Source organism: Falco punctatus (assembly GCF_963210335.1).
Source record: "Falco punctatus genome assembly, chromosome: 20".
In the NCBI taxonomy this organism is placed as follows: Eukaryota; Metazoa; Chordata; class Aves; order Falconiformes; family Falconidae; genus Falco; species Falco punctatus.
This window is the reverse complement of record NC_137600.1, coordinates 4,645,862-4,658,768: the sequence shown is the minus strand read 5'-3', so window position 1 is coordinate 4,658,768 and position 12,907 is coordinate 4,645,862. Positions and strand designations below refer to the sequence as shown.

Here is a 12,907-nt window from a genome sequence, read left to right as displayed (position 1 = left end):
TTTTAATGTAGTGTAGCCTCCCTTCAGTGAGCACGCCAGAATCACACCCTGAACCAGAGGCACCATTCCTGGCATAAATTCTAGTGCAGTTATTCACAGATGGAGCCCACGCAGTACGCAGAACGCTCTGCATGCTTGGTAACAGACATGTTTATGCCCCAGATTTGACTCCAGAAATGAGGGCACTGCCAGGATGCACATTAATTCTAAAAAACCCCAATAGTCTGCTATTTACTGAAGGCTAAGAAAGAGTTCCAAAATAATTTATGGGTATGGATACACCATGGTGAGAGAATATCCATGTCTGTCCTTCAACATTACACTGTATATAGCCTTTACTTACATTTTTGTGTCCTGAGGACCATTTTGGCAGGTTTTGGAATACACACACACTGCACTATCTGGACCGCACTTGTGTTTCGAGAACAATACTTTTAGGTTTAGCTCTGTCCCTGGGCTAAATTCAGATCTGCAACATTTATATTCCAGATCTCACTTGCTAAGCCTGTGCCTCCATGTCCCAAACCTCAATGTACCTGGTGTTATTTAAAAAAACCCACCTAATGTTACTTTATCTTTTTTTTTTCCTGTTATTAATCCACGGCTTAGAAAACATAATTGCAGTATTCACAAGACAGATTTTCATTAACCATATGGAAGAAAAACATTTAGGGACGACATTTCTTCTACATTGATTCAGCAGTGCCTTTAGAAGTAAAGGTTATGCCTATTAAATTATTTTCGAAAAGGTAACTGTAAAAATTAAAATTCATCCAGATTAGCATTTACAAAAAACCTTTAGTATGAAATTTCTTCAGAATGTGTCACTTAAAGAATGCCAAACACCACTTTAGGAGACTAACTTCTTTTTAAATGGCATTTTTTTCCTCTAAAAAGGAAATTCTTGTATTGATAGAGAGGATGTTATGCATACACTGCTATTTCCAAGACATGGAGTTGCCTAGCAATCCTGGAATTTAAGAAGGAGAGAAAAGCAATAACAAAACAGAATTGTGAAATTACAGGACGGTGCAGCATTAAATTGGTTTGCAATACTTACCGAGATGCTTCTAAATGAGAAAAGATATAGGGTGTGCTGGGAGCATGATAAAATCTGTTGATCATTTTCAACTTTCCCCCTTCTCATTCTCCTCTTTTAACTACACACTTTCACAGAATGGATTTCTCCTACCTACCAAATAGCTATCATGCTTGGGGGTGAAGGCAAATTTCAACCACCACATTGGTGATTCTTCATGGTTCATCCTGACAGAAATTTCATAAAAGCATATGTTCCCTGGTTTCTAGTTCCCACTTTAAATTACGCCATTGAAATACAGAGAACTACCTTCCCCTCCACAACTGTTATTTTCTTTCAGAAAGCTCACTGTCTGTAGTTAGTGTTCCATCGGGCCCTACATCTCCCCTTGGAAAAGTTGTTGGTGCATATCCAGTTTGTTACAGTCCCTGTGTAACACCTCTGACATCTACAGTCATTGTAATTCCCTTTGCTCTCCCCATTTACACTACGCTGCTTCTGCCAGGATCTGCATTCCCCCTCTCTGCCTGTCACCTCTGTCCTTTTCTTACCCCCCTCCATCCACTGCTTTCCCTTTTGCATTTTGGCAAACTGCTTCTCCCAGCTCTGCAGAGCCACGTCTACGTGGTACATCACAACCAGATGAGCTGGTTTTACAGACACACCAAGCCAACCAAAGCACGCTGCCACAGCTGCCCAGCAAGAGGCTTGTGCTGGTACACTGTGCCCTCCTGCCATGGCTTACTGGGTGCACTCAGGGCAGAGCGGACACTGGCGCGTGACCCTTGAACGGGAGCCAGCTCCTGCTCCTTTAGCTCAGTGCAAGCCTGCAACCATCCGCTCAGTCGCATGACTCTCCCGCCTGTGCACCTCTGAACGCCATCTCCTGTTCTTTGCTCGGTTTTGTACGCTGCTGACAGACACTGCCTTCAGATACATCTCCCGAAGGACAACTTAGCCCTTACCTGTAGTCTCATCCATGCTTTCCTCAGACACGTGCTCATTTTGATGGACCCATTCACCATTGCACTTGAAGAAAATCTGCATAGCTGGCATAGCTTTACAGCGTAAGACAATGGGGTTGCTTTTTATAATGTAGGCATCATCTGGTTCCTCCATAAAATGAGGCAGTGTTCCAGGAGCAGATGGGATAGACTCTGGAAGGGCTTCACTGTTATCATTTCCTGAAAGGGAAGGAAAGGAAAATACACATTTTTCATATTGTTGCACCCTTTGTATCATCTCATGTAATTGATTAAACACCATTTTGGATTTTACTGTGAACTAATTTTACTAGAGAAACACCTGTAGAACTCAACAGCTGTCAGGATTGTGCTTTGCAAGGAACCTGACACACATACACACACAAAAATATCAACTAATTTAAGAGTAAGAACCATCAAGGAAATGGACAGAAAAAAAAACAGTTTTCTGATGATTCTGAAGCATCATCGCTATTGTCGATTTTATAGATGGAGAACCGAGGCACAGAAAGATTACATGAGTCACCTGAGGTCACACAGATAGCCTGTGGAAGAAGTAGAAACTAAACCTTGCTCTCGAGTGACTGCCCAGTGCCTTAACTACCAAATCTTCCTTCCTTTCATGAAATTTATTTTCCTTCAGACAGTTGCTGCAGATTTAACTACAGAGAAATATATTGATACGAACAGCATTACTGTAGCACTCCAACACTGGAATAAGTAAACTGTGATTTCATACCCACTTAGAGGAAGTTTTCAATATGCTTTTACACTGTTCCCATTTACCGCAGCCCCTTTTAAGGTGATACAGAAGTGGAAAAGTGGTTTCTGTAGGGCCAGAAACTGCAAGACAGTGAGCGTTCTCAGCTTGTATCGCAGGCAGTAGGATCCAAGGGCATTTGTTCCGCAAGGCATAACCCTAGGTGTCTTATTTTCTGAATTCCTGTGCTTAGACATGAATTTAGAAGCACTGAAGTACAAGATTTTCCTTTACTGCAGCTCTTCTAATTGAGTCAAATCCTAGCTGCTGCTCTCAGAACTGGGAAATTCCCATTGATTTTTAGCAATGCTGGGATTTATTTTAGTAGTTTTTTGAGAAAATTCAGAGAACAACAAAAAAATAAGTCAGAAGGGATCAGTGTATGAAGGAAGATTAGAAAGTACTGAATACACACAGCGTAGTCAAATGATAACAGGAGGACATGGTCTATATGCAGATGAAAGGGATGCAGAGGAAGAGGAATAGCTGAGGGCAATATGTGTGATTTAACCAAAAATGATGAAAGATAAGTTGTGATGATATGAAGTAAGCCTAAGAACCTTCACAGGCCTAGTAGATTACGGAATAATGAAAACATACTTTGTCTGTATTAAAAACAGGTATCACTTAACACTCAGTATATCTGCGTATGCAAATAAGGCACTGTGTGTGTGCTGTGAAATCATTACGATTTTCAAATGAATTCAATGCTTTAAACTGCATTCATAGTGTATTTTATAAAATATTATCATAATTTTTAGTATTTTACTACTAAACATTTATGCCAATTTTCACCTTGTCAATCTTCAGTAATACTGTGTCCCTGCAGGCTTTATTAAGTCCATGCTTTATAGGAAATAACAAAAATGTCATTAGAAGACTTTGGAAAGTCTTGAAATCCCATGCTCCCATCAATGCTTTGAGTGCTTCACAAGGCAGCAACACGCTGGTGTTGAGGAAGAACAGTGGACAATCGTTCAGGCAGAGAACTTAGAAGAACCCATTGTTATTCCACCAAGTTTGCAATTCTGGGCAAGAAGCAAAGGACGAAATCCCAGCCCCAATGAAATTAAGGGCACAATTCTCCTTGCAAGTGGCATCCAGATTTAATGTTATGGCTTTACATTATTTTAAAGTGTTATTGATGAGAACCTGAAAACCACAGATTCTTCACCTCTTGTAGGATTGCCAAGCTGTTTTCCAGCTCACCTCACCAACAGATAAATTGAGGGAAGCACAAAATATTTTATGTTATCACCAGCAGAGCGGTTTTGGGCTGTGGAAGTGGCTTGCTCCTAAAGAAACATTTAACATGAAGAGGTAAGTCAAGGTGCATCTTTCACTTAAGTGTAACTGGCAATACATTAACTGCCCTTGAAAACCAAGCCAACAAAGACCACAGTATACAAGAGGAATGATTTTCTATAGCCTACCCCCAACAGGCTCACAGATAGTTATTACTGTATATTTGCATGCTGTACAAATGTAATTGCTTGAATTCCCTGTTGCACGACATTTTATAATCCAGATGAAATCAGTATTTGGCAGGAATTTACTTCACTGAGCACAAGTTTGTGCAGCTGTTAGCAGGGGTAAGCAAAGCAACTCGGTAGCCTGTCCTGCGTGAGGTCAGGCTGGAAGGCAACTCTGTGCCTGTAAGAAAATTCACAAAGGATTTGCATTCCCTGCTTGTTGTTTATGGAGATACTGCTTTTCTCCATATGGCTACCTAATCAGACAGGGACCGCAAGGACACCCATTCAATGTGCTGCGATATTTGGGAGTTTTGCATCATAAATATTTAGTGTGATTTATGATACACAAGACTTACTTTATTGGCCCCTTTATCATGCTTAAAGGTAAGAGTCACGCAGCCATATTTCAGATACATTAAAATAAATACTCTTCTGCATTTAAATGTTGCACTCTAACCCTAATTAAGATGCCATTTCTTGCCATGCACACTCTAACCCTAATTAAGATGCCATTTCTTGCCATGCACACTCTAACCCTAATTAAGATGCCATTTCTTGCCATGCACACTCTAACCCTAATTAAGATGCCATTTCTTGCCACGCACACTACCAAAATGTTTGATGACGAGACAAGATGCAGTGTCTACAGCTCCCTGGGACTGGAACAGGTATGACCACACTCTGAACAACTGCCAGTGTCTACTTAAGCCACAGCTAGAAGAGGGAATTCATCACTGAATTGAGAATGCATACTCATGTCCATTTTCAACAGTTTCCTGATGCCAAGAGTGAAGTTAGATTAAGAAATGAGGTATTTTTTCCTTCACTTTCAAAGGCCACCCTTTTCTTTAGCCTTACTTTTTTTTCATCCATGCTGCATCTTCTACTAGCAAGGACTCCTTTCCAGCCTTGGAGTCTTTCCAGCTTTTATTTCAAAGCTATATGTTCTTACCAGTCTGTATAAGTGTGTCCTGCTAAAGAAATGATAGACCTGTACAGAACTTCTCTCTGCGAAGGCTCTCCGAGTGCTTTACAAATCTTAAAAACCACAGAATAAACTAGAATACTTTGCTATAGCAGAAATGTATTTGTTTCACACACGACCATATCAAATGCATTTAAAAACAATGTTAAGTCTTACCTCTGAAACATTCCTGTTCAATGACCATAGTACAACAATTAGTAGGGAAAAAAAACCCCAAAACATTAGCCCTTGTACAAGCTATCCACCATGAGATGCTTACGCAGTGGTGTTCTGCAATTACCTTAAATTGCTTTGGTGACAAACACTGGTAAGATGTACTTTCTCTTCTGGTATCACCTACCAGATTAACAGACTCCATATGTGCATGCAGGCATGACAGAGCTGAAAAACGTAAAATGTTCTTGTTCTAGGGGATACTTCTCTCATCCCACTATTCCACTAGTTGGTATGTTGCAGTAAACCTAGAACTCCTCCCCTCAGTACACTGAAGTTCATTCAGTCTTACTGCAGTATCAACAAAATTCAAATTTGCTACATCCTTCTTCCTGGATTTTTGCAAGTGTTGAAGGGCAACCTCTGACACACTGGTACCGCTCTGTGCTGACCATCACTTTTCTGAGCTGATGGGCCATTTCCTCAAGACCACAGGAAGAACTGGTCTCATGACTTCAAACTGCACGGGCTAGCGTACTGCTCATCTCGATGCTACTGCAATCGGAGGTCATGCAGCAGATTTGTACAAGCTTCAGGGAAGGGTAAAATTATGTGAACAAAGAGACTAAAGAAAGGAGTATTTGGCCCAAAACATGTCATGGTCAAGTCCTAAGCAATCTGGCCACTGCCCTCGATAGCAGAGCAAGATCAGACTATTACGAGGCATTTCAGTTCTCTCTAAAAACAATCCAGAAGTACTTAGCTGAAACAGGAAGATTTATTGAGCCAGCCAAGTCTGTATGATGGAACTCGCCTCCCTCACTGATCATGTGAACCGAATGCAGTGCATTGTTTCAGAGGCACACTTCTCAGAGATACACTACAGAATCTGAGCACTCCTGAATATAAAATAAAGAAGCCATATTTACATCTCTATGACTATACATGATTAAATATGTAAATCACAGGAGCTGTCACAGACCATAATCGCATCAGTGCCAATTAGATAAACTGTAGGAAGATAACATCTAGACTGATGTTCTGACATTCTAAGGACCAGATACTGCCCTAAGCAGATAGAAAAAAATCCCAGGGTCAAATCCTAAAAAATATTATTCAGAAGGCTATTACTGATGTTATATAAATATACACACGTTTCATGATAAATTGTATTTTAGCTGAGATAACTACAGTAGCTGCTGACCAAGGCAAAGCCTCTCCTAAGGTATACTTAATACTTGGAAACTTAATGCATCTCTCTTTTGTGCATCATGTTTTTTGTAGCCTAACTTGTATTCAAATTCATCTGAAAGCCTACTGGAACTTTGCAAGGATTCTGATTTCAGCTTATTAAGGTTTTCATTTATAACTGTCACTTTTCAAGATTCAGACCATTCATAGTTATAGAAAAATGGCTGGTTTAATTCAACAGTGAATGACAGAAGACCAAACCATCAAACAATCCTTGTATTTTTCATTCCTGGAAAATTACCTTTCAGGAAGTGCTTTGTGTTTTATGTTCCGCACACTAGTCCAATAGGGACTTTAAATCTTTTTATGACAATAATAGAAACAAAAAATAAAGGAGAAAAAAACCTTAGGAACAAACACTGGATTCTTCTATGAAATAAATATACTGCTGTTAGTTGTCAGATCACATTAGAAAATCTTCATAGCATCAGACCTGAAACCTTCAGTATTTCAAAACTGATCAGGCCATAATTTAGAAGTTAAAGTGAGATTTTAAAACAATGAGAAAATCCTGAGTTCAAAACTTTTTTTTTTCAAATTAAGAATTATTAATAATAAGTAAGTAGCATTACTTTCTATATTTTTTAAAAAAAAAAGTCAGAAAACTTGCTGGAAATAAATGTGAATAATCCTTTTGTAACAATCATCCTCATAAGGCAACTGCATCCCTCAGTGCGACCCATCGTGGCAGATTCCATTATCACCACCATCACCATTCACATTATAGACCCCAGTACAAAGTGAAGTATTCTCTAACCCCGTTATCGCTCCACCTCCTTCCTCCCACCCTTGCAAGAAAGAACACAGAGTTGTCTTCGGGTTGGAAGCACAGATACAAAGACTTCTCCTAAGTTTCTAAACACAGGCCCTTTTAAAATTTGGTGGTACAAGAAAAACAAAGCTCTAGACAGAGTACCAAACCTGATTATTTTCCTACCTTAGCTTCCTCCCACTTCTAATTAATCATTCCTAAGATCAGAGGATCCCTGCTTTCCCTTTCTGCCTGTGGGAATTTTTCTTTGGGTTTTTTTTTTTTTTTTTTCTAATTTATGTAACTGCCCTGAAGACTATTTCCTTTATTAGCTGTGCCCACAAGGAGACAAGAGCCATTTTGACATAAAAGCATTCCCTCTGACTCCCTTGTCTTGTTCAAAAGTTTTTTGCCCTTTGCTTCCTTTTTCCAAGTCTGCTACATTTATAGATCTTGGCATTAGCATTTTATTTCTTTGTCAGTCTTTTGGATATTTTCTGCACTCCAAGGCTCACTCCCCTACAGACAATTTGTTAGGAAAAAAAAAAGCCTTTCCCCGGATGTAACATCCTAACCACTCCTTTTGCACAGGTCTGTCCACTAATTGAAAGACAGCTGGTGATAACCGAAGTTCTGGACACGCTTTCTGCCCTTTCCATGCATCTGATGCTGCTGATGCCTGTTGAACTCTGAACCACCTGCAGTCATCATTTTCTACAAAACTAAATAATGTCGTATTCTACACGTAAGCTTGTTTTCACAAGGAAGTCAGTAGATAAAAACCCTCATATTACAGAATATGTAAATTCTTTATGCGTGGAATGGTTTCATAATGGATTTTGGGTCATTGTTTAGTCAGAAAAGCAACTTAGTGCGATTTGTCTGTGTTCTTTTAATCAGATGACCCTGTCCCATTGCAACAACGGGGGTTTTTTGGAAGTCACTCAGATATTGATGGAAATATGGGATTTTGTTGCCCACATAAAATCCTTTAATGCCTTTGTTATTTCCTCTAGTACACGGATTTACTAAAGCCTGTAGGGACACATTTAGCAAAGATTGACAATACAGGAACAGTAAGAATGGTCAGTAATATAACAGGCACGCTGATGAGTTTCACTGCCTGAATTCTTTTAAACTCTATACATCGAAGGGGAATCCAATTACTACTTATTCAGCACTCCTGGTAAATGATACAGAACTGCTTAATTGGTATGACGGCCATAGAGCACCTACTGTACAGCCATTTCCATTTGCTGCCGAATCTGTACCAATATATGACAGATCTGTGGCCAGGCAAAGAGGCAACAACTGACGTTCTGTTCCAGACCCTGCAATCTCAGAGTTGGTGTCTCCTCAGTGCTTCCTGCTTTTTCTACTTCAGTATATTCCCCAAAGATATAATCTTTAAATGTAAGAGGAGTGCCTTAATTTTTTTTAAAATGTTTTTAACTGCATTCCTGTTTTTTCTGGCTACTGTATAGCACAACGCCAGATCTAGTTTTATTAATGCATATGTCTGCATGCACCTTCAGTGCCTGCAGCAATGCACAGATTTCTATATATATTATCTATGTACTGTGATCACTACTATGCTGATACTACATTTGTGGTACACATTATATGCCTCTTTCAATGCACTCCATTTTATCTGTGCAACCTGACACATAATGGCACACAAATGGAAAACTACCATGCAAATTGGTTCTCCCCTTCTCCAAAGATACATACTTTTCAGCAAATTCCAGAAAAACTTCATAAGACTAGGAAAGGGAAAGAACAAAATATTTAATTCACTGCATTGGGGATTAGGAAAAATAATCTTTCATATTCTAAGAATATTTGATATTTAGTTATGTCCTGTGCTGCATGAAGTTATATGTAATATGCTGAGGAAGAAAAATGTCCTATATCTGTTTGGTGAGCATGTGTGAATGATGCAAAACTATGGCATCCAGTGAGGAAATTCTTGAAAACTGTTAACTACATATGGCAAAAGCTAAAAAACTTTCTTCCTCCTGCTCCTCAACATTTAAGATCACAGTCAATGTGGGAAGGCTATACTACAGTCATCTCTTTTACCAGCATGTGATCCTGTTGAGGGACTCACTCATGAGACACAGACTAAAATTTTCAAAATTGTTCCAGTAACTCGGCCTTCAAAGTAATTTCTGTTACCAAAGGAACTACCAAGACTTTATCCTTGATGCCTTTAAATATTTGTACCAACATCTCAGCCACTGGTGACTCTCATCATACATGTCAGAAATAGTCCTCATGCGTTCCTAGTCCTGTTGGGAAAGACAGGCTGGAGCTGGGAATGAAGAATCCACACCGTTACCAGTTAGTGGTTTTCACTAAACGAAAGCAGAAGACACGGTATGAATATGCTACAGCAAAACAATGAGTAAAGAAATCAGTACTGCTTATGTTCAGACACATTCAATACCCCGTGTTATTTTCCAGCAGATTCCACATGACAATGATTTGCTTAAATGAAGAATATTTAATTCAGTAAATAAATATATTAAAAGCAGCTTGGGAAGAATATTTTCAGAAAGAAAATGTGCTTATACACCTGTAAGTACACTATGCATTCACAAGTAAGAACTACAATGTGTGTAAACCTTTTCTCATTAAAAATTTTCCCACAATGCCTATAAAATTTCCATATAAGGTTTAATGGATTAATAAAATCTGGATTTAATTTAATCAGTAATTGATTCAGGGGACTCTATGGCATTAAATTTTACTGTCGGTATGATCTGATTAAGCATAGCTGTATTCGCTTACATTTGTGCTACTATGAATTACGTCTACTTTGTTTTGGTACATGAACCACGTTATAAAAAACTGGACAGTTTTAGAAGGAAACGTCACTGTGTGTGAAAGGTATGGAAGCGAGAACCCTTCTTAATGTGACTTCTGTGCCTAACCAAAGGTTATAAGATACCTGAAGCACCTCCAGGCATATGGAACAGGTAATTAGCACTGAAGCATGTACATATATCATAAATATATATTTAGGGTCATTTTTCTTCCCCCCCTGAGATGTTTGTTCACTTCTCAATTCAGTAGGGCCTGAAATCATAATTAGACAATATCCCACAAGTATAAGGTAATAATAAAGCATCAAAGTGGAAAAACATAAAGTGTCACTGATGTTTGAGCTGAAATGACTTTCTGATAGGAAAACAGAACAATGTCAGTGTAAGCCTGTAGAGACAATACACCAGTAATGCAAACCCGGCGCTGCTAACAGACATCTGCATCGACAACAATCTCCTCTGCAGGAAACACCACAATGCCAGTGGAAATGAATGTGATGTCGGTAAAAGCATCTGTCACCTATGCACTCCGCTTCACTGGTGCCTTGGCGCAGGGCGCAGCTGAGCAGGTGTGTACAGCACATGAAGGGAAATCTTCCAGAGGAAGACCTGGAGATTCAGCCTCATCCCGACATTCCAGTGTAGGACAGTGCACTTAAGGAAACCTCCCACTACCATGTGGCAACTGCCCACCAGGGCTCCGCTAAAGAATAATGCTTAACGTACCAAACACAAAAATAATTACCGGCTATATGTGAGATACACGTGACCTAAGAGTATTCTGGGTTTGCTGTGACACCGAGGCAGAGACAACTGGAGAATTGTCAAGCAGATGAACTTGCTTTGGAATAAAAAAAAAACAACTCTGCAAGCAGCAGACATCAAAATAACGTATATTTGCACTGGTTCTCTCTGTTTCTGTGTATTCTAACTGTAGCTTTTACAGTTGTGAAACACAAATAACCTAAACCCCAAAGAAATTAAAACCCAGGATCATCTTCCATGATCAACTCTGCTTTTTTGAAAAAAACCTGGCTAATAGCACAGTGAAGATTCTAAGCTGATAAAATCATATTACAGTTCAATTATATCTACTCAGTTTCCAAAACGGACTGAACCTTGCGGCAAAACTTATGGCTTAAGTGTTAAGTACCTACCAAAAATGTTGTGAGGAAAAACCCTCTTTTTGATGATGTTTTTATACCCAGGAGCAAGGAAGACTATGAACAGTTTCAGAGCATTCTGCAAAGCAGAGAGAATTTGGAAATGCCTTTGAAATCAAATAATAAGCTGCCTTTTTTTTTTTTTTTTTTTTAACTGGATATTCACTCTACCTTCCAAGGAGAGGGTATTTCTCCTGTTTCCCAGTTCACATGTAAGGTAGTTGCCACTTACCTTTTTAAATGGGTCTGAAACCTATCCCTGCTTGAAAAACTTGAGCGTGGCAGTGAAAACCCACATGCCTCCGTAACTAAGTCAGGCACTTAAAAGGATGGGTGTTCCTCTGAACAAAAGGATTGCCTAAAAACACACTACTTTCTGTAAAAAGTAAAAAAACACATGATGACTTCTGTATTTCACATCTTACCAAAGCCTCCTAAATTTTCAACACATGTTGAAAGTCACAAGTGCTGTATATACATCTCAGCAAGCCAACTTTTGATATCAGTATATTAGTTTCATCAGACCCTCTTGCTTCCTATGGATATAAAGTATAAACTTCCAGCAGCTGTACCATAATCCTTCTCATCAAATATTTGGGCGACAGGTGGAAAATTGTTCTGCCAGCTGAGGAAGACAAAATCCATTCCTCCTGGCAATTTTCTGCAATGAAAACTCCAAAAAATGAATGTGCAATAAGTTGTGGAAATAAACCTAAAATATTATCACACAAAAGCAGTGTGCTCAGAATCTTTAGCTGCAAACTAACCCTGCTTATCTGAATTTTAAAGAATCTCATTTCTTCTTCTGTGTGCATAGGACTAGATATTAAGCTGGATGCTTCTACTTGAAACTATTAGTTATCTACCTGGTGGATTTTTTTATTTTTTTTTCATTTTGCTTTCCTTTGAAATGCACTGTGGCTTCTCTGATCATTAGGTGGGGTTTTGGGGTGGTTTTTTTGCATGCATCAAGGAAGTCTGACAACAAATCTGGGAAGCACATATTATCAGTTTCATTTTACAGACGGGTAAGCAGTCAAGTCTGAAAATGAACTATGTGACTACGAGCAAGCCATGAAAACAGGAAGCAAATGCCACAGAGCTGTTCCAGTACACAGTAAACCCATGCTAAGCTGCAGACACTATTCCCCTGTTACTTGGAAGGCTTCGGATGACATTGTCTCTAGCTTGTTAGCAGGAAAGAGGAGTGAAAGTCAATATATAATCATGGAAATAAGCTGTCGCAATAGGATTAAAAATCAAGACAACTGTGAAGTATACGATGCATACTTTTAAATGCCTGGTCCTCTATTCACTTCAACAGTCCTTTCCTACGTAACCAACTTCACCTCTACAAAGCCGTGAAAGGTTAAATGCTTTTTCAAGAGTGATAAAACAGACATGCAAGGGAAAGGCACAGTGCACAAAAGACTACCCACAGACTCACAAGCAGCAAGTGGAACTATCTGGAGAATGACAGAATGACCTGCCACAGTAGTGAGCAACTGAGTGAGCCTGC

The 12,907-nt window shown here is 39.2% G+C and overlaps 1 protein-coding gene across 2 annotated transcripts in view; it reads right to left on the bottom strand.

Annotated features, from left to right (window-relative positions):
- Positions 1 to 12,907, bottom strand: part of UNC5D (unc-5 netrin receptor D) — a 214,927-nt gene that overhangs the window by 98,315 nt on the left and 103,705 nt on the right. For both annotated transcript variants that reach the window (XM_080370205.1, XM_080370206.1), the window contains exon 2: positions 2,005 to 2,223. In XM_080370205.1, coding sequence (XP_080226331.1) covers positions 2,005 to 2,223 — 219 coding nt within the window. The remainder of the gene's footprint in view (positions 1 to 2,004; positions 2,224 to 12,907) is intronic.